Here is a 24108-nt window from a genome sequence, read left to right on the forward strand (position 1 = left end):
CTTTAAATCGTACATTCCCATTTCCATGATATTAATATTTATCGATCTTCGTAAACAATCGCTGTACATCATCTTCGGAACGAAACAAATAATTACGCGGATCTCAAATTCTCTTCTTCGTTTTATAAAGGATGTCAAGTTGCATCGATCGACGTATTAAAAAATATATTATTCCATTAAAAAAAAGACAAAGAGCGATCTTTACGTGCTCGCTTACAGAAAAACTAACAACGTCGAGATATGACTCCAGCCCCTCCTCCCCGCCCTCGAGCCATTCAACTTTTATTCGACTGGAACATTTGCCGATAGGATCGACGGTATCGAAAGTATTTCAACTGAAATTATAATATTTCGACTGTTTGCTGACTCGCTATTTGGAGAACGACGATATACATATTCGTATGACGAGGTGTCATTTTTTACAAATTATTTTATCGTAATTTCTCTATTCGAGAAATAATTGCTTTTAAATGTTCTCGGTGCCAATGGTGCGTGATTTTTTAACTTTTCACTCTTCGATGCGGCAGAATACGTTTCAGATTGGATTCTACCTACATTTTTCTCCCCAATCACGTGAAAATGCATTCACACAGTGGTTCGAGCGCAATTCATGCGTTTGAAATGGAAAAAATTTTTATTTCATCTAACGAAAGAGCTTCGATGCATACAGACCAAACTACTCTTTTTCTCTAACACTAGGTTCCCGAATGGTTCGCTCATAAGCAGTCATTTATCGGCGGAACACGGTGTACGATGGAACCTCGTAGCAGGCTGTGTAATCGTCCTTCTCCAAATAGTCTTCAAATTATTCGAAATATATCGAAGAACGATTCGGAAATCGACTTCGGTGTTATTCGTTTCTGCGTTCGAATAAGTTATTTGATACTACGTCGGATTTAGAAAATTCGAACGTCATAATCGTCTGAAATAAATGTGAATTCTGTAAATCAAAAAACAGAAGAGGACGACGATGTTACAAATATTATTTAGAAAATTTGGCATTCTTATGTACTTTGTACATTACTGTACGTATATGTGTAAGCTGCTATTACAACAGCTATTATTGTTAATCAACAGTGGTATATTTGGTATTGCACGGTTGCTGTGTCCAAATAAACTTTAACGCATCTTGTTTCCATTGTTTAGGTGTACGTTCGCGAGCAAGCACGATTTCATTCTCTATTTTTATCTGAAATTTAAAAACTATGTCCGTTTAAAGTCACGTACGTGTGAAAATTGGAAAATATCGGCACACGTTCGATCGTAATCCGACATTTTCAATTTCGAAACATTTAGCATGGTAAATGTCGTCGGAGATTCCGCTCCAATAACATTTGCATAGGGTATAAATGTATTTATCGAACTGTTTCTTCCAACAATTTATTTTTGCTTTCCTTTTTGAATTGTAGAAATTTAAACTAACGAATACTTTATCGAAACCTAGTACGTATACCTATAGATTTAACGACCACCTAGGTAAGAAACACACGACGAGTCTCCTTTCCCGTGTTTTGTAGAAGAACAATTTCAAAATTCCATAGGTCGTCGATCAGTCGCATACCGAAACTGTCTTTGCATTTAACGTTATTATTAAATATGTGTTTTGAACATTACAAGTAACTAATATTAACTAATATCAAGTAAAGATTTATGTCTATATCTTTGAATCTATCTTATTTTCTTATTTTCTTCTTCGACTATTTCCTATTAAATTCACTTCGTTTCAGCCATCAGGTGACAGAAAAATCAACGTCGGAAATCAAGGAAAATCATATTTTTCCCAATTCTTTATACTACTATATAACGACAGCGGAAATATCATCCGTCGACAATGAAAACTCTACAATTCGATTACTTTTTTGTCAAACCGAAAAAGCATTTCACTCGATAAATCGTTTCCATGTCATTTTGTACCGAAAATGTTTATTACGTGGTGAAACAAAATGTACGAAATACGATAATTGGCGTGTTTGCTTCATCGTACGCGATCGAACATCGTGTGACGTGTACTCTCATACGCTAAGAGTTGCTCTGTTTGTTATCGTTATCGTCATTCCGCAAACTCTCTAATTCTCCTTCGTACAGCAAGGTCTTCTTTCGACAACAGAGTCTGCAGCTGTGCTTCTCTTAGAAAATAGGTGGTTAACGATTACAGGCTTGCAAATTTTTATTTCGATCGGTACATGACTAAAAATTCGATGACATTGAATCGGATATTCTCCTATTTATATACCCGTTATTTTCGAACATTTGATATACGGAAAATGAGAGAAAAGAATACGATAGGTATAGATATAAATATGTACACAGAGGCAGGATAACTCAGAAATACAACAACCGTTAAATGAAAATCGAAAACGCAATTAAAATGAAAGTCGGTTATTTCGTTAGTGCGCCGTTTCCATCAAATACGGATGCTATAATCGAAATCGGGAAATATGCGTTCAAGTTGACCGGAAACTATTTTAAACGGTTATCCGGTTTAACAGTTTGTGCGTTTAATCCGGCAGAGGCGGAGGAGTGTCATTATATAACGGCACGATAGATCGTGCTAGAGAAATGATTGAATCGAGTGAGAGGGTCTCGGATTAACAGATGCATCACTGCTTACAGAGAGCCATGATTAATCCGTGGCCCGAAAACCAATGAATCGAATGGCCTTCGGGCTCAGCTAGAACGAAGACGATGTTTGCAAATAGGGATTGATTTGGGGCAATCTGATGCGTCGTAAACCGACGATAGTATCTACGATACAAATCTAGTTCTGAATCGATTACAATCGAATTAACCAAACATCGAAAAAAAATCCGCGCACTACTACCGTTGCACAAACGTTACGCACAATTGTAAAAGGAAATGTGACTCCTTCTGACAATTTCACTATATACACGGCAGTGATTCGGCCGAATAAAAATAGAAAAACAAGCGAATTGTGTTTGGGAATTTAAATTGAAAATTTATTTATTCCCTACTGAAACGTTCGTTTTCGCGAAATCGTTGCTATCGAGTTGGTTGAATTTCGAGCGAAGTATCTTAAATATCAAATTCCTTTCGATCACAAACGCACGCACAACTTTTAAATTCGTAACCAAAATATTAGAGAAAAATAACTGTGACACTTACAGAGCGATACGTCACTTTTTTTACCGTTAGATTACGGTTTTAAACATCGATTCTCCCATTAGACTGATTTTTAATCGTTTCGCTCGATATATTTCCATTAATAACCACAACTATAAATTTTCCAGCAGCTTAAACGTCGTTTTAATGGTAAAACTTCTTCAAGGTTAATCCGGGTTAAAGCAGGTTACACGAGAAACAATTCAAAACATAAAAAAACGCTCGCTCTTTGGACTTTATTAGAAAAATAAAATAATGGAAACGATATAAGAAGGATAAATAGCGGTAAATCAACTAAATTCTTGTTTAATCTCTAAATCCTCCGATGTATGGCGATAACGGTCAAGCGTTTCGTGTAGATCGTTTCAGTTTCATCATTTACGTCGCATATAACAATAAATGTATAATAAATAGGATAAAACTTTAAAACGAGTTATAGATAACTACCATGAATCCAACAATCGTCGAATACTCGTCCATAGGTTATTTATCTTTGTATTAATCGCCGCGAAAAATCACGCAAAACCAACTGAAATAACTTAAAAATTATGATAACTAAAAGACAATAAATATGTTGGATATACATAGAATATGTACAATGGATACCGTACGAATAAATACAGATAAATATAAGTAAATATTAAAAACGTAAATTAGAAAAATCAGTACTTGAGAGGGTTCCGAAGAGAAAGAATAACAAAAAATTGCTTCTATCCGCTTGACAGTCATGATCGGAAGAAAGCATCGTTGGAGCGAACGAAATCCGTTGGAAAGTCTCGGGACGAAACAACTTGGAACGGCGAACGATTAGCAAACGATAAGCAAACGACCACCAAGGAACCAACTTCTACGGAATAGAATCGCCGAACGTTCCTGAATTAAGCAAGATCGTAGTTAACGCTCTCTGTTCTCCGAACGTGCGGATCCACAGACAACCCTACGCTTGGCAATTAAAATTCAAAGCACGACGATACCTCTCTGGCAGAGACGTAAACCCTGGCAGAACCTATGACCAACCGCTTGCCCGTTATACCTCGCGGTAGGAACAAAGTCTCCTTGGTCTGGCAATACCGGTACTTACTCCGCCATAATATATACACGTACCCGAAGCATCGAAGAAAACACTGCTTGTTATCCAACGCGTCTCCGCTCTCGGAGCTCGTTGATTCAAGATCGCTTTGAAACAATTTCCGTTTTGCAAAATCGATTCGGTTGCGGTAAAAACGGCGGAAAGGTCCCGTCGAGCCGAAGATTAATTTAAATTTTTCACCCGGTTTGAAAGATAATTAACGGATCAAGTGTGACGCCGATCTCCGGAACACTTTCCATTTCTATTTCCGTTCGTACGTAAATATGAAACATTTGAAGAAGAGCGAAGTAAAGATCTTAGACGTAGATCTAGATCTCTACGTATAAAGAATTTATACGTTCAATATCCTAATAAAGATCTCGTCGATTGTATAAGAAAAAATGTTCCTTCAGTTTGTACTTGTCGTACATTTTACTTATTGTTTTAGTTACTACTTAAATATGATCGGATCCTTCGCTATAGTTGTATCTATTAGATATACGCACGCTGTAAATTGCAAACGACGATTCCATAAATCTACCGTGTATTTCTGTATAATCTACGAGGGCAGACTGAATAATTATTATCTTTTGAATATATTATTCGATCAAGTAGCAAGTTTGTTATTTCTTATAAAAGGAAGAACACTTGCAAATAGATCTTAATAGAATGTCTCGATGTATCATTCTGTATAATCAACTGGTGGTACATGTGTCCGTCTTTCTTCGCGAGATTTCTTCTCCGAGAAAACCGAACGAGTATCTATAGTTGGCGTAGAATTGTGCAAATTTTTACTTCAACGTCAAACATGGATTCTTGGAAGTACGAGCATCAACAGCGAGGTCGAAACTTTCTTACGTTTTAAACTATTTCATCGAGAAATGAGAAAAGAGAAAAAATGTATCAATATTATGGTCGTTAATGGGATGTTAAGACATAAACTATGCAAACTGCTAGAATGTAACCGGGATGCCGGCTAGTCGGTTGCTAACGAACTCGAAAGTTCTCCGCAACGAGTTTCTTTGGGACGAGTAAGCTCCATCGGACTAACGCGAGTTTTACGTAACGTCGAGAGGTTCGCCTCGTGAACGCGTAATTCAACTCGCTAATTTCCAAGCGATTGAGACGCAGCCAGGCGAAACAAAAAAATTACCGAGAATTCGTTGAACGCTTTGACGTGCCACGCGATAAACGGAAGATTAATACCGTAATCGTGGCACGCTCCACTGGCGGCCAGAAAAGTAAATATTTGAAACGTCTAATACTCGCAGAATATCGCCTTTACCCGTCGCTGTAAAAGTCGTCCTGGCGAATATCGAGCGAAAGATACTTGTAACCTCAGTGTCACGATTCACTTAGTGTAATTAAAACTCGTGTAATAATTGATGGAAACTTGAGAAATCTCGCATTCTGCGTTTTTGCGAAGCGATCGTGTCCCACAGGAATAGAAATTTTTGAAAGTATTCGAGTAACTGGTAGTTAACTGGATTGGGACAAATCTAGCGTTGAAAACGACTTTTACAGAAATTATTTATAATCTTTCTTTCGATTAAACGACGATAAGAAAGAAGAAAAGAGAGAAGAAGGAAGGAAGAGGGAACTAACGAGTTAATGTGCGACGAACTTTTCTAGAGCGCAGCTGCTATAAAGACAAAGAAGAACATCCTGAGCAATTTTACCCAATAAAAAGTATAGCGTACACATTGCTCGAAACAATTAGGGGATCGCTGTTGTCCGAGTACGTATGATTCGTACGATATCGCGATAAAAATCGCTTCTACAGCAATTTGATTTTTAGATAATTATTTAAAAAATGTAAAGTGTTTAGGCGACAAGGAAAATGATCCTGAAATTGTTTTACGTAGTATGTCGAATAAAAATACCACGTATAAATTTCAAACGTTTAAAACTTCGAATCTACCGGCTAAATCGTCGCTTTCCTTCTATCGTTCAATTTCTATCCTCTTTGCTTCTTCCTTTTTACTTCCTTTTCGCAAAAAGGCAAATTAAGGGAACGTAGGAAGAAACGACGAGAATTGTTTCGCTTTGTCCGTTCGTCGTCGTACAGCGTGGTTAACCAAACCGTAGTTATCGTAGAAATACAGAAAAAGGATATATTCTGTAGTAGCGGTAATTACGAATACGATGGAATTTTGTTTCGAGTCTCGTGGGACAAATATGCATTTAGATGGAACATTAGCGGAGAAATCAGCTGATCCTTATCCTTTCTAGAATGGCGTATAAGCGGAATAACGCGAATATTTATCGAAGAGGTGTTTATCGAAAGCGAATAAAGACAGAAGCGTACAAAGCAGGTAAAAGATCGAATAGTTTCACTTTCTTTCTGCTATGCTAATGACAATATCGTTCGTTTCACAGCGTTTAATAACAATATTTGTATTAAAAACGGCGTGACAATAATAGAACAACGTTCCGAGAAATATTTATCGTCTTCCGTTTGATTATTTAATTCGTTCTTTCCTTCTTATTTTTCTTTTTACCTTGAGTTTGTAGAAGATGAAGATGCGTGTGCACATCGCCGCATGAAATGTACGAGACCGTACAAGTTATTTTTACGTTATTTATTTGCAACGGAAACCCGTAACGAGATTAAATACTTAACAGTCATTCTATGGCTGCGTACTAAGATATGATATAATACGATATGATATATGATATCGGTTGCACGAACTCGTTATTCTTATATTTTAGTACGCTGTTCGTCAGCAATAATTATTTATTCGGCGATAATTATACAGAAAGTGGTGAACACTTCGACGATTTCAATAACCTTGAACATATCGTCACTAACACTCCGAACAACTTTTACCAATACGCCATTATACCTTTTACCATGGTTCGGCTGTAATTTCCAAGATAATACGCATCGAGTATAACCGTAACCTAAAGCCTCGAGCCTCGTCCACGCCGACGGACATCGTCGGTAGACAGTCTGCGTATATTGTTGTACGCCGACAGTCGATGGACAACGTACGCAGGTTATCTGAAAACAATGTCGTTTAGTCTGGTATATACTCGCGGAAGTGTGCCGTGATGCCACGAGAAATAAATCTAGAAGACGGTCTTAAGATAAATCTGGAAGGGGATTTAGGAACTTTGTAAGGATGGTGAAAAGTGATTTCGAAATTTTATTAGAAAAAGTTGACTCAAAAATGAAAAGAAACGCGAGGATCGTTGCCGAAAGAAAGGTCGGCAAAAGAAGAGAAAATCACAGCAAAAGGAATCTGTCGGCGTAAAAACGATTAAAGATTAAATCGAACTGCGTGTGTTGTCCGATCGCTACGTTCTTCCAACACAATCCCCAGACGTTGTCTCTTATTTTCCATCCTTGGATGTCTTTCCATTAACTGCGGATATACGTCTACGGACAATTGTCCGTCAGTGCAGGATTAGGTTTTCATCCACGGAGTGTGGAATCGGATTTTGTCTGGCGTTGTCTACAGATTTTCCACGAAAGACAAATGCGCGCTGTCTGCGACACGTGTCTGCCAACGATCGATAGTCAGTGATAATAAGTAATAAATAATCGTCTGTTGAAATGATTTGGCGATCGTGTCAAACGTGTGCTTCCGATGAATATTTTATAACTTGTATAATATATATTTTCAGATTCGTTTCAAACTTTGCCAATATAATCAAAACGATCGTGTCTCGTTACGGTACCGATAAGATTTCACGATGTTTCGTGTACGTAACAAGCTTCTATCCACTGAACGCGTTTGCCACGTGTTAGGCAATTATACTGCACTTTGTTCTCGTCCGAGTTAACTCAGAGTAACTTGTTCGCGATAAATTTATCGAGAACGCGATGAATAAAGAAAATAAAAAGGGCATTGTTACAGGCGATGAGTAAAATCGTCGTTAATGGTAAAGTGCCGCGACTCGCAGCTAGCATCTTCTTGTGCGTTACAAACGCGAGCGTTATAAAGCTACCTACGGAAAACCTGGCGTTTTTGTTCCTTGGGACGGAGCACTGTATGAAAATGCATATAAAGCTAAGCAATTACGTAAAATATAGAATTTAGAAAAATTTAGTAAAATTAAAATACGTAAACGTCGTTACACTGATATATGTATATACGTGTTTACATAGAAAAAATCGTAAATAATGTAAACGATACGAACGGTTAAACGATATTTCTACGCTGGCAGAGATATTTAGCGGTACGTAGTAAATACGAACTAAATAAGCAACCTGATGTAAAATTTTTACACTAGGAGGTTGAAAAATAACTCTAATATGATAATCTCATCAAGAGAAGTATATGTACTTGTCTGCGTATTTTATTACATGAAATAAAAGCGAGTTAATTAAACTCTCCAGAATGGGGCAAATTTTTCTTCTGAACAAGGATGCAGTTTAATACCAAATAAAGAGATAAAATAATATTATATCGTTGCGAGCACTTAACGAATACGGTGTAAAACGCCAATGCCTACACACACGTACCTGTACGCGCATCGCGACGGAAGATTATTAATTTAATCAAGACGATCGCGCTTCAACTATATCTCTCTCGTCGATCTAATACCAGTAATAATAGAGTATACTCGCAATTTTATCAATCTTTGCGATTTAACCCTGTCTTTCGTACTGGTTCTTCGTTGTACAAGCTACGGCCTAGCTGCATGTCGTACAGCGACAAAACCGATCGACGCCACACCACGCCACAACAAACAAACCGTGATCTATGGCCGCGTCCTAAAGCAACTTCGTATTTCTTGCTCGTTCAGAATGCGTACTTTCGTAATAGAAGTCATAGCTCGTCGACTTCTAAGGTACAAAAGTGGCGTACGATGATCGCAAAAACTATCAGGCCCTACATTTCATTTTTATAGGACAAAATTTTTGTTTTTAATGTCATACGCTGTTAAATTACAATCTGTTATCGGGAATAACGACAAATAATAATGATAAAGAATGGTACACTAGTACAAAAGTGATAAAAAATTTAATACAAAACTCGAAGCAGCTTGCTTATCGTCTCGTCGCGTGTTGGAGCCTGGTGACCGTTTCGTCATTTCGTTTGGTTCGATCGAAAATTATCTGCTCTCTGTTCTTTCTATTCAAAGAAACGAAGCAATTACGCGACGTAAAGTTAAGGGGAGAGGGGACATAAAGATGATGTAAAATAACAAAAACATTAAATACATGACGGTAGTGCTTTACTATCTCGTTTACCGAGATAACATTTTTTACGATTTTCCTCCTACGTATAGCAGTTAAGCCGTAGATCCAAGACGTGCACATTACCGCACATAAGACGGTACAAACTGGACAGAATATTGGCTCGTACGATGCACTCGAATCACTTTCTTATTTACTTGGATTTTTAGTGTTCATTCCTGCGAACGTTTCATCATCGATCGTAAATGTGATTACCGACAATCGCAAAGACCAGGAAATGTATCTTGTGTTAAAAGTAAAATATTCGCAACTACGGATCGAATTAAATGCAGAAACACCGTAAAAGATATGTTTTAACAGATTTCCGAACAAAGAGTAAACTAACGGGAAATTTTTTTTAAAGTAAAACGCGAATGTCCCGAGGGAAGAAAAATTACTTTGCTCGATACAGGTACATTGTTTTATGCATAATAACGCATAGTAAGACGGTAATAATAAAAGAGCTTTTGCTTATACATTCTTTTTGAATATATTTTAAATATATCTACATCTCTTTAAGCGTAAGGTAAATTTTTATACGGTAAATATGCTTCTACGTAAATTTTGTAGTTTTCTTTTTTTTTCTTTCTTTCTTTCTTTCTTTTAATTTTACCAAACAGTTCGAAAAGATTTAAAAAGTCTTATGCTAAAATTGACGAGAGTTTCTAAACCAATATCGTTGCTATCGTACTCGATATTCTATCGTACACTTAGCTTAAAAACATTCGCCTTGTAATTCCGTAATTTTTACCTAGAACACGAAAATACGCACGACAGTCTGCAATGTTAAAGATAGAATACGGCGTCTTCTATAAATCTTAAAAATTGATCTTCTTCGAGACAACGGTTCGCGCAGAAAATTTTTGCCTCTCTGCCTCTTTTATTTAGCTTTCGGAGAAGAATTACCTTCATTCATTGTGTACCACGTACGTTGGAATATCTAGCGTGCTGCACGCATAAAATATATTTGATTTGAACCACGTCCCGAGAAATGAATTTCAAAGTAAACGTTCGTTCATCATTTGGTACGGAGATCTTCAGCCGCGGATAATAAATTTGTTTGAAACGTAGTCCTCTAGAATTCTACGTTTCAGTATGCTAGTATTTATATAACGGACCAAGTTCGATCTCTATTCCTTCGTGTACAATTGGAGCGAGAGAATGCGAAGGAAACTTTGGTGCCGAATCTACCAGCAGATAGTGAATCTAAATGGAGATTCTAACGAAGCTGTACATTTTATCGGTAATTTTTCCAATTCCCGAATAGTTATCGAACCTGGACGAATTTAACGGTAGTGAAATTACGACAACTATGATAATTACGTTATAAAGATGGAAATAAGATATAAATTCTGTAATCACGTTTCAATAAATTCATCGATCTAACAATAAAACGTTAAATTTCGCTGCTTTTATTCGACGACTTACTTAGCGATCACAATTTTATAATACACGTTTAATCAGCTTATATTCTAAATACCTTACGATTTCGACGTCGATTCGCGCAACGTAAACGTCGCACGTTCGGATCATGAATCGGTACGTCGTCTCTATTTGATCTTCATCGTTTTGTGCATAACTGGAACGGGAATACGTAAAGGAACCTTTGACTCGGGGTTTGTTGAAGAGGCAAAGGATAAGCGGTGACGAGGATTACCAACGCCACACTTGTATGACATTTCGTACTGACATTTCGGGAGATTCCCCCGGGATCGTGGTTAATGCTCTGCCAGCCGTAGATTACTTTGAAGACCATAATTAACTTAATATGCTCGTCATTATGACAAGTTACAGTGGATCTCGCGTATTATCCATTCTGATTAATTGCACGACAAACATTTCGAATGCCACCACTCTTCCTTTCACTGCTCTCCAAATTTTCATTCGTGTTTTACGATCTCTAGCGATCCTGTTTGTACGATCGAACTGATCGTGCGTAACGTAAGAGAAACTACGTTTATCACAGACATAGCGAACATATCGACATTATCGAACGTATCAACACGTGAAATACGAAATAATTCTAGAAACTGTAAATTTCATGGAAAATCGATTCTTTCCGAAGCAACGTTCGTTCGAATTATTTTCCTTGTATCGTTGTACGAGTGAACCAATAACGCTTCATTCGACGAATTGTCATAAAATCTTAACATAATCTCAACATGGCGAAAATAAGCGTTGTCTCGATCTTTCTTACTCGACTATAAAATTCAAAGTTATTATATTTTAATTGTACTTTCAATTGTTTCCAATTATTCCCGATTATTCTGAAACGTATTTTAATATTCCTACCATATTTACAATCCTTTCCATCGAAGTATATAGATCTGTGTTTATTTAGAATATACTATTGGAGAGATCTAATGCTTGATATAAATTACAACGTATAGCTGTCAAAGTACGCGAGATTACACGTAGGTTAGAACGGATACTTCCTTCTTCGCCTTTCCCTTATCGGCAGAAATTTTATTCTATCGTCAGCGTTATTTTGACCATTATCGATTCCATGAACTAAAGTCAATTCAAAAGAACGTATTTTAATCTCCGCAGGATCTAAGGAAGAGAAATTTCATATTTTCTTCCCCCCTTTTCCCTCCGTTTTCCTTTTAATATTTGAAAATGTAACCAGGCAATACGAAGCATTTACCTGTCGTTAATGAAGTTACGGCAGCGGCAAGTTTCAAAGTAGCTCCGTATAGTTATCGAACAACTTAAGAGTGGTTCCCGTGAACGCGAATCGACCCTGGAAAAGTTGAGGGCGGCAAGGCTGGGACAGCTCGCTCGGCGGTTAGGGTTTTGCTAACTTTATTTCAATACAGGCGGAACGAAGTGAAACGTTTACTAGTCTGATGAAAGCTTCGATTCAAAATTCGTTTCTGCCACTCAAACTGCTGTTTCGATGCACAGGACGTTTCATTCTTAAACGTCAACTCGATTTTCTTACTCATATCGAACGGACATGTAAACGAATAGCTCGCACTCGAAACGTTACTCGAGAATACGAAAGAAACAAATCGTCGCACAGCGAAAATTACGACGCGATAAGAATAATAATTATGACAGTATATAGCGATATGCAGCGCGATATATGTACATCGAGTTACAAAATTATTTGCGCAGAATTATTTTCCAAGATATATTGGAAATTGTTTAAATAACAAAACGACACAAAGGACTTTTTAATACTTGTTACTTAGAAAGAGATAATTAAGATTCCGAACAAACCGAATCATAAAGGAAACCTGCATAGATATCATAAAGAAAACGATGATTTGTACTTACGAAGCAACGAATTATACTAAAACTATGCTAAAGTTACAAAGCGAAAAGGCTGTTCTATCGAATATTAATTTTGCTAGAACGATACCTTTTGCAAAATATATCAATAATTTTCTAACCTGAATTTGCGAATAATTTTCTAGTTCACTGTACGATAATAAATGCTCTAAAGTTGCTTCGAGATTGAAATTATTTTATCAACTTTGTTTTACAACGAAACAATTAGTTATTGGAAGTGTCGTTTTTCATTTACCGAAGTAGTCGTAGATGGTTCGAATCCTTACGAGAAGTAACGATACGCAGTATACAGAGTGGTTGGTAACTGGTGGTACAAGCGGAAAGGGGGTGATTCTACGCGAAAACTCGAGGTGCCTTCGATAACTCGAGGTGCCTTTAAGGTTGCTCACGGTAACGTACGAATTTACCAGATATACGTCACATTCTCGATCTATGTTTTATATTTTCCATTCCCTGGTACACGAATTTGTCGAATTCCCTTCGAACAAAAGATACGACTCGCGTTGAAGCGATCGAAGCCACAGTTCTAAAACTAGTCGGCCACGTTTTCAAAAAATTAGTCTTACTAGTCGAAGCTAGCCTGATGTTGGAGGGTTAAGGGAGACGGCATAATCACGAAGGCACAGAAATTCGAAGCTGTGATCTGGCCGTCGATCGAAGTTGGCTCTTGTCTTCCACCGCTGTTACTTATCTATCGACGGCCAAGTGACCTGCCAAGAAGTTCGAACTAGAAACGGAAATTGAGAAGTGGAAATTGAGGCGAATGTCTCGTGATCTGTGTTCCGGACGCCGAGAAAGCTCGAAAGACTCGCGGAGTGGAAGTCGTCGGCTACGACACGCTTCTGTGTCCCGTGGAAATGAGTAGTTGAAATGGTAAACGATGTAACTGGCAGAATCAAAGATCTTCGATACGAACGAACGGCGCATCTCGGTTAATTTTAGTGCCTACACAGTCGATCATTAACATTGTATTAGAACGCTCGTTATTCGCTACGTTTACCGCGAACCTTTAACAAATTTTATTCTATCCGGTGTCTTACATTACGAACCTGTATGGAGGCTGTCCCGGGGTATAACAGCCACGCATTGCCCCTATATTTCATCGGTGTAATAAGCCAAGAAATGGTCGAGTGTTAACGATATTTATTTCGCAATACTTGTCAGATGTTACGTATCGTATTATATTATAGAGAAAATTATTTTACAAATGTAACGATGTAAACGAAAATTACGAAAAATCCGTGAGATCATTCGTGAACAGAGTTCGAATTCTTATTTCACCGCCACGATGTTATCGAGCATATTATTATAAGCTTCGGTATTTGTGTGTCTTCTATGGTAAACAAATAAACTCCGCAAATAGAACAGTTAAATTAATTTTTATGACACGGTGATTCGATAAATAGAATATCAAGGAATTTAAAGGATCGCAATTGTCCGTGACGAAATTAAAAATACGAGAATGTCTATGGGTTAAGGATTAATATTTCGTGCGAGTTGCAAAATCGAATTTATGCAGCTATGGCATCTGCACGTATTGAATATCTATATTAAAACAGATTTTAGACAATGTCTAAGTTATAATCTGGTAACGAAGGTACGTCATTCTCTTAAAGTTGTAAACGTTACGAAAGTTCAGAAACTTGTCCTGTATGTCCTAACTATGTTCTGACAGAGAATTTTCTCTTCTTATTCTTCCTTCTTCGTCGTACGTACGTTGTACGAATATAAAATTAATTTCGAGCAGCGTTTACCTTAAAATATATTTACGTGTATGAAAATTCGTATAATAAGCGAATCGAACACTGGTGGAAGCGTATTATCGAAAACGCTGCTATCGCTAGAACTATAATAGAACTAAGTATTTTTACTAACTAAACTAAGCTTTTTAACTAAGTATAGCATACGCGAATAACTGGGATTAAAGCGGTATCATAAACATATGAACAAGAGAATATTGTCACATAAATTCGATAAAAGTTAGCATTAATTTCACCAGCGACACCTGTACGTTTCTAGTAATAGTAAGAAATATTAAATAACTCGGTGTTAAATAACAACCTGCCCTAGAAAGAGTGATCTCGAAACTGTACCGTTGGTATCGTTACTCGCTTGCTTATTTACGCGTCAAGATACCGCGCTTCGACAAAGTCGAACAGAACATCGTTCGTCAAACGTACCACGGCACGTTATAGAAACGAAAACACGGAGCGAAAGATCCGTCCGATTAGTGGTGGGACTTATTCGGCTGATTCATCTTGAAAGGTGCCCTCACGGAAGCGCAAGTTGACGGAAAGTATACAGAGATCCAGGACAGGTGGAACTAGTCCAGGACTCTCGGATGCAGATATCAAACCTCTCCGCCTGTAAATCTGCCAGAGACCGGTGTGAAACGGTGGGTGGCTGGATTAGGAGGTAGAGGTCGAGGACTGGTCGACCACCTAGTCGGAAGCGCGGCATGAACTATTGCATTTGATATCCAGTCCGATGAATGGAAACGGTGAAGCCATATCCACGCTTGGCGCCATCTCTGGCCACGATGTACGCGAATGTAGGTATAATACCCCTCCATGCTTCCGCCAAGTATGATAACCAAGTATTTACGGCTTCTCTTGCGAATTTCTGTAATTTACGGAGACAACCGTCCTCCACCGTCCTCCACCCTTCCACAACTATGCGTCATTGTTATTTTTAATGCTCGCCACTTGCTGCAGCCTCTTTCCGACGCGGTCTTCGCCTCCGCGAATAACGCACACACTGTTGAAGTCGAGCGACGAGAAGCCGAATGTTTATTTCGCTAGTTTAATAGCTCTTCATCCAGGTATGCTATCGTGCAAAACAGATTTTCGCCATATGCGCAACAACTATCGAATATCTTGAACCTTTAATGCCTGTTACTATAAAAATTGTACGTATATATCGAGAATGACAGGTTTTACGAATAGCGAATCGACGACAAATTCACTCTCAAAATGAAACGACACTTCGAATACATCGATATTTCGATTTTACATCGACGAGTCAAGAAACGAATTAAGTGAATGACACGCGTTATTACAAGCGTTATCGAGTAAATGTACAATTCGAACGAAATAGGAGCCCCGTATCGAAGCGTTAAATATTTCATGTAGAAGCACAAAATGTCGACACAACGGGTGGAGATGTATTATCTTTATTAGGTTTATCTTTGAAGATACGTAACAATTTTTTAAGCTTTTAAATAGATTTTATTTCCAATAGGTTTAATAAAAAGTAATTCTTAAACGATAATTTCGTAAATGAATATTTCAAGTACTTCGCGTAGAATCATAATAAACGAACATACCGAGCAAAAGCACCAGAGATACGATAGAATTCCATTTATCTAATCTCTATTTATTAGGAAATTCTAATTAATGCTTGATTAACTGTGCTTCTGCCAATTGAATCTACTTATCTGAACGCAAACTCCTATTGTACTTATTAGCGAACTATTATATAAACTTCGGTTATAGAAATAAAATTTGCTCTTCGACGGATATAAACAAATAAAATGAAAAATTAAAATCGATTTGCTTTGCTCGCCTTGTTTGCTTCGTTCGATCGATGAAACTTTCAACACGTATTTAAAGATATTCGGGATAAAGTATTCGCGCAATATTCGACACGGAATAGTCTCTTTGAACGTTTAGTATTATTCGTCACGTTTAAGATTACCGTTGCGAATCTCGCACGTTTATCCAAAGCTAAAAGGAGATTTTCCATTTATTAAAAATCTTATTATCGTTAGACGTTATTTGCAATTTATTCGAAGCTAATTTGAAACTATCGATTCTTTTTAATAAAGTTACTTGCGTTCCAACATGAATATCACCCACTTTTTATTAATTCGTCGTGTAATTAGATGTCGTTTCAGGATAAATGTTATCGATAAGCGTAACCTGTTTCGTATATCCATATAATTAACAATTTTTTAAAGTCAAGATATTTATTCGCTAAATCCTAATAAATGGAAAATTTATTAAATGGATCGCAAAATTTTGAAAGGACTCGTCGTAATAATTCACACGATAAAAATTAATTTCGCATGAAAATTATTTAGCAATTAACGTACAATAAACGATGAACGTTCGATTAACAATGATCGTGTTAAACGATTTTGTTAAGTACCAGCAGAAATGATAATTGAACGATACTGTGTCCACTGAATGAAACAGATGGAACAGAACGTTCCAGTTAAAGACCAATAGTGTCTGCAGACTCTTTGTCGATACACGAGGGCTAATACTGTTTTATCGAAGAACGATACCTTTCTTTATTGACCATTTACGGATGTTCCATTCAATTGCTGCAATTAATGTCCGACTAAGAGCAATAATTGTCCAGATAATGAATTCAGCATTCCATTATTCAGCAGAAATTTAAAATAAATAATTCTCTTTCAACGCAGTCAAATATACAGCGTTTCTCACAACTGGGCCAAGCCATAGCTTCAAAATGATAGATGATGGAAAATTTTACGAGGCAAAATTGAGCGGTTTCGAGTAGTGCGTCGTACGGTATTATGGTATCATGCGGTTGCTATGGCGGTGGAAACGTTTAACGTTGACCTCTGTTTTTCTTCTTTCTTTAAATTAAGCCGTGTACGAGATGTACGCGAAGAGATATACACGCAGCTTAATTTAAAGAGGATCTATGTTTATATACTAATGTTTGTATACCAATATCGATCGATGCGTTTCTTTTTTCTTTCTTCGTAAAAAAAGTACCAAAGCGAGTACTTGATCACCGAGGTTCGAAAATTTGCCAAATTCGGATCTATTTGGTTTATAGTATGTATAACCGAATCGTTGGCCGATCGTCCGAATCTATAGATCACGGAACTGTTCCGTTAGCCAACTTTCCACTCGTGCGTATTACGTATTTCAGTCCGAAGGTAATTCGTTTAAAAAGTATTCTAATTTCGATTTTTGTAAATCTTACAAATGCAAGGCAAGGAACGAACATATACGCTGCAGATTACCGTTTAACGTCTTTCTTTATATTCTACGTATTTTCATAGGCATCTGCTACAAAATCTGTCGATCAACGATAATTATATTTACTTAACAGGATTTGTAAAACTTGTACTTAAATGATTGTAAGTACTCGCGTGACACGGAATATACAGTACTCGTTACTAAGCCGCTTCTAAAAAATTGTGACTATTTGATATTCGCAAAATTACCATAGAAACGGCTCATTCTCGAACAAACGTTACTCCGGAGATAAGAAAGCCGCGATATTTCCGGAGGAAAACAGAAAGAGTTGGCGAGCGTCGCAGTTGCATGCCATAGGCAAAAGTCAGAGGCACGTCGCTGTAAAAATTACAGGACCAAGAGATATACCGCCGGATAAATGTTTACCCGACGAAACAGCAATTCCATTATCCTTCGCCTTTGAAGGCGAATGAACGCGCCGTAAACGAAAATATTGCCCGAGCCAATAGTAAAGCTCGTGTGCACATAAGCGTGGAAATAAGCGTGATCACATGTTGGTAATCGTAGCACAAAGGGGTGAATCGAAAATACAGGTACGCGTACGGACGGTTCGACGCTTCGCAGCCGGAATATAACTTCAACGGGGTGTTGGTCCCCGTTGTGAATGGTCTTCCCGTATCTTGCGCTTTTTTACAAACAGATCACATTTTCTTAACAGGTTGATTTACTGCGAGCCAACGGTTACGCTTTCGCAGCTGCATGCGCTCGCGCGTAGTCTTTTTAGCGTTCCCATTCCCCGCCCCTCTCTTCTTTTTCGCCGTTTCTTTGCCGACCAGCGCCAAAGTGCAGCCAACAGGCAGAATATTTACTTTTCTTTGGTGCTGCAATTTTTTTCGCCTGACTAGACCGCGAGTCTACCGGAAGCTCCTTCGACCGAAAACGTATCGAGGGACACGTTCTAGAATCACGTTCTTCTCAAATTACCGCTTATGAAATCGATATATTAGCGACGGAAAAGATATAACATAGGATTCTCGACGTATTACATTAGATTATTAGATTAGATTAGAACGCAGGTGTAGAAATACTTACCTATATATTTAAAGTAACTGTGACGTTATCTATGGATCTATGGTTTATAGATATGACGGTGTTGGTAAAAAATACAATGGAATTTTTAATGTATCGTATCGATGTTTATCTAAATTTATATTTTTTCTAAATCTCGAACTTCGTTATTGAAATTCTGTACATTTTCCGCATATTATGCGCATTCTCTACACTTTTGTGCAATTAAATATTCCATCAATTACAAACATTCGCAGTTTAACGAAAAGTAATTACGTAAAAATGTCAAAATTTAATTGAAATGTCTTGTTTAATTTATCAATTTTTGTTGGAGATCGGAATTAAATACCTGGTTACATTTATCGTATCGCGTGGCATTTCACAAAATTAGATAGTTATATTTATTGTTTTTCGTGTTATATTTTCGTGCATCGTTGTTACTTGAAATTTCGCATAGATGCGCAAATATCCGAAATACCTTTTTACGTCACAAGCGTTTCAACATTTCTATAGCATTGTGTGATTAAAGAACTATATATAAGTTGGATAATATGGCGTAAAACACATCTATTATACAGCTTATTCGCGATGTTAAATTGAAAATTAGAAATACGATTATCCTGTTGGATACTGTAGCGAAAACTTTCAATTTGTTACAGGTAGCATGGCTGCGGGTAGATACCCAAACGATATTAACGATAGCTAGTCACGTTATCACGAAAAACCATCGAATAGCCGTTTCTCACAGCGATCATCGCACGTGGTTTCTCCACATACGAGAGGTAAAAGAATCTGACAGGGGATGGTACATGTGTCAGATTAATACGGATCCAATGAAAAGTCAAACTGGTTACCTACAAGTGGTCGGTAAGTAACGCCCGATCCTTTAATTTTTTCCACTTTTATTAATTTCTATTAAAACACGAAGAGTATATTCTTTTCTCTGGTTTTCGCCAATAATTCTTTTTTCACCGTGATATCGTATTATGACAATTTGTACGAGTGACATGACGCTAGATCAATTTCATCGTGATAAATTGCTTTCATTTCCGTTATTGATTTATTTGCTATCATTACTACGGAAAAAATACAAAACAATATTATACCCAAATAAATCTCTATCTGAGAAATATTTATCACACAGCGAACTTTGTTTCAAAAATTTACTCGTACTTGTATCGCTTTTATTTATTTATTTTTTTTTTTATATATATATATCAAAAAGCGTAATATTTTTAAAGTAAAACAGTGAAATCGGAGAGTGAAATTGCAAGCAGTGAAAGGTTAAAATGAAAGAATAAAATTCTTAACAGTGACTTTTTTTCATAGAAAAACCAAACCGTAGTGTATAGAATCGATTGTATCACAGAGCGACAAAACAAATAACTAATATTATACGTAACGATTGAAGGTAGCTGGTACACTTGATACACAGCAAGTTAAGATTTAGCGGGGAAATGAACAATCGTCTATTCGTTCTCGCCGATCATCTTCTATACGCGTATGAATTTCTATCGAAAGGAGAGTGTATCACGCACTTATCAGTCGTATCCGGAACAGCTATTACAACGATTATGTCACGCGAACGTTACACAGCGATATACGGATGTAATTCGCAATATCTTAATCAAGTCTGACAAGCCGTGAGAATCTCGTTCTGTAGCAAACCCTATTCCCATCTCTTTACAGGAGTGATTTGTCGCTCGTGTACGATGAATCAGTTGCGCTTCATTAATACATATTCATACGTAACGTTGACTAGTCAAATGACATTCGAACGTTTTATTATAATCTTTTTTAGTAAACGATCTTTTAACCCGTCGTTGAACACCACTTTTTCACCTAATTCTCAACATATTGAACATTTAATTTGGACACGACAAAATAGTTCTACGTTAAACGTTTAAATTATACGATAAAATTCGAAACCACTGTTTAACGATTGTTACTTAGAAGCTCTATATCTGGTAAATACTCGCTGCAAGAATTTCTAATAAGGAACAAATTTAATTTAACGCCAGAGAAACTGAACAAAGTTGCGCGTTTACGAATCCAATAAAATTTACAAATTCAACACATATAGGATATATCTACGTATCTGTGTATATCGTAATCTACGAATCCCGTTTGGCTAAAATTAAACGAGCATCGCCTCGATGCGATATCGCGCTAATCGTGCATCGTCGACAAACATCGGGTTTCGGCAGTTTAAACGGACGTAAAGCCACGTAAAAGACCTTTCGCTTCTCTGCTTAATTTGCAAGGCATTAACCTTATTATTATGGAGCAATATAGTGGCGAGTTTGCGAGAAATACGTAACTCTCTATAATATAAAAGGTTGCACGCGAACAATCTTTACAGCCCTTCTCGGAAATGAAACCTCGTATACGCCCTTTCACCAATACGTCCGCTCTCCCTTCTTTCTCCATACCGTTTCGTTCTTTTAATTCCCTCGGCCCTCGTATCCGCACCCTTGCCCCGACTCTTTCATTTTTACCCTATAAACGCACACGATGCTCTTTCCAGAACGACCAATTCGATTAGCTAAAAAGTTTTCAAACTTCACATGGAAAAACCGGCCACGCGAAGGGTTTACATTGATAATTTATACAGAAGAACGTTGCATAGTATGAAAACTTATTTTATAGTCGCAGTCGTAAACGTGTTCCATGCTGCGCTCTCTTTACCTTTTTTGTTCGCGTCGTATATGTGGGTTACGATATGCATGTTATTATAAATATAATGACTCTTCCGTACTGTAAAAGTAACGTAAAAGTATGAACAACGCGCTCCAATATCGTAAGATAAATATCATACGTTTGTGGAAGGTAGTAGAATTAGGCAACGCCGAATATGACTAAGAATTAAATTAGATTTAAATTTTGGACTCGTTTTCCAAATATCGGTAATACGAGTGCTCTATTTTGCATATTTTCTGCCTATGTTTCTGTACATTGTGCGTATTGTGGACATTTTTGCACATTTTAATATTTTGTAAATCCACAGATACCTGTCATCTAATAAATAGTTTCATCGTATTCCCATACATATATGTATGTGTATCTTTTTTAACCATCAGAATCAAAGTTTGTCAAATTATAAAAGAAACTTTCCTTTCAATCGCTCATTATATAAGTGTACTTGAAGTGTTTGTAAAGCGTGGTACTTAACGGTTTGAAAAAGATGTTTCGTAATAATACAATATATAATAATAATACATATAATATAATATAATAATAATACAATATATAATATAATTTATCACACCGATCTGTACAAGATGATTTCTTTTTATTTAGAATATGAATTTATTCGAATTCGGTGTTCGTGACACGATAGAAGAAGAAATAGTTATCGTTGAAAAGTCGTTCGGCGTATAAATTAACAAACGCGTTTTACACGTACTACGACGATACGTAAGTTAAAAAGTTAGTTCACTAATCTTCCATAAATCGTTCGCAGCTCTCTAATCGTGCTTTTAAGTGGTCTAAATGTTCACGGTAACTATGTATATCGGTCACTGTGGCTAAATTATTATATATATTCTATCGCAATTCGGTATCATTACTAATCGTAAAAGCTTTGCTACGTTTGATTAATTGGTCTTTGATCGAGAAAATATATTTAGACGCGCGATTTCTATCTGACTATTTTTAACCATCTACCGAGAGATCGTTTCGATTGTTTTCGTTTTACCGTCGATTCGAGTATTTCGATTACGATCTCTCATTCGCGTATAATTAAAAAATTATGCAGAAAATTCTCAAATTTTATATCTTCTCTCTTCGAGAATTCGTTCAAAGTTTAATTCGTTCGAAAGCGGCTTAAATAACATAGACGCGAGTTATCGCAATAGAGAACAAACTGACTAAAATGATACAATAACGTCTCTATGTTACAACTGCTGTTCGAAAAGTGAAAAGCCACAAATTAAGTGGTTTAAGAGCATTTACGGGAAATTACAATCACGGAGGTTGGATATGTCTATGAAGTCGCAGATTATACACGAATTCGAGTACATAATGTTAAGCGTGTGCTCGTAAACAGAACTTCAACGAGATCCAATAATTGGAATTTGAAAACATTTTCCGTCGAGTCATCGAGTTATCGACGTTGCTGGGAGACGTACCTTAATTAAACGCGATTCAGTTAATTCTGCTGGCATAAACACGTACCATTCTTACTATTGGCAGATCGTAAAGAATTATCGAATCATAATCGATACTTTGTTCACTTCCACGGGCTAACTTCCTCCCATTCCTAATTGAGCCGTGAGTTTTTTCATTTTTAAGTTTCCGTTGATTCTTCCGTTGAAATTGGTCATAAAAATTGAATCATTTCGATAAAAAACGATTACGTTTAATCGCGTTTGTATTATTACGTTAACGTAGGTAAGAAAGAAACGTAAGACACGATTTTAGTCGACCATTTCACGCAACGCTAAATGGTGCCACCACGTTTACCCGTCAATTTGACGGGTGCTCGTAGAGATAGGTGGTATAGACGAAACGCCCGTAAACCTAGCGTTAAACGAAACGATTTAAAAATGCTCGACCAACATCAAACTGCAAATCAATCCCGTTAAAGTGGAAACCGATTTTCTGTTTCACTAATGTAAATGACTTACTTCTGTCTATCGCGTGTAACGAGTTTCAGCGAAACGTTACGAATGTGGTTTTAAGTATACCGAGGAAGCATTTAAATCGAACTCTCGGTGGAAAATGGATGCGACGAAAAGGTCCGGTTGCATGGCTCCTTCGGATCGTTGATCTAAATTCTCCGCACGCGCCGTTTCGACGTTATTTATACAGATAGAAATTTCCGTTCTTAAGGTACACCCTATGTAACGAATGATGTCACAACGTTATAGCTGCGTGGAGAGAACATTTGAAATTTATCGTTTACGAAGCTCAGGGTATAACACCGTCGGGTTAATAGACGACTCGATAGGTAATGAGGATCTTGGACGTATCAACGTTTGAACATCGTTTGACTAAATGCTTGGTTTCATTTTGCAGAATTCTATCCCATAAAGGGGGCTGCGATGCAACGCTAATGATTTTGTTATGGCTAGAGAGCAAGATATTCGAAGCGAATAAAGTTAACGACCCGTACACGCGTAACACGATTTTTGGTCAAACATTTGCCGCCAACGTCCTTATTTTTATCTTTAAACGAACGACCAGACCCGAGAGAAATTTAACCAAATTACCTGATATTTGCTTTTAGACTTACGAACGATCGCATAACCGGGCCGGATGCGATTCAATTGGGTAAACTCAATTCAGGATATTTATTTGCCACGCATCTTACGAGCCAAAAATACGAATGTTACGGAAATGAAAAATTTCGAGTGATTTGCTCCTCGACAAATACTACGAATCAACGTTTGTTAACGAAGCTCGAG

At 37.1% G+C, this 24108-nt stretch overlaps 1 protein-coding gene and 1 long non-coding RNA gene across 3 annotated transcripts in view; both read left to right on the forward strand.

Annotated features, from left to right (window-relative positions):
• LOC138185117 (lachesin) overlaps window positions 1-24108 on the forward strand; it is a 255046-nt gene that overhangs the window by 184688 nt on the left and 46250 nt on the right. For both annotated transcript variants that reach the window (XM_069123807.1, XM_069123808.1), the window contains exon 3: window positions 19360-19567. In XM_069123807.1, coding sequence (XP_068979908.1) covers window positions 19360-19567 — 208 coding nt within the window. The remainder of the gene's footprint in view (window positions 1-19359; window positions 19568-24108) is intronic.
• On the forward strand, window positions 6918-8536 carry LOC138184994 (uncharacterized). The gene is made up of 2 exons (XR_011174491.1): window positions 6918-7711; window positions 7820-8536. It is a non-coding gene; the product is annotated as an uncharacterized LOC138184994 (long non-coding RNA).

This window comes from Bombus flavifrons, chromosome 11, assembly GCF_040668555.2.
Source record: "Bombus flavifrons isolate JBK064 chromosome 11, iyBomFlav1_principal, whole genome shotgun sequence".
Lineage (NCBI taxonomy): Eukaryota > Metazoa > Arthropoda > Insecta > Hymenoptera > Apidae > Bombus > Bombus flavifrons.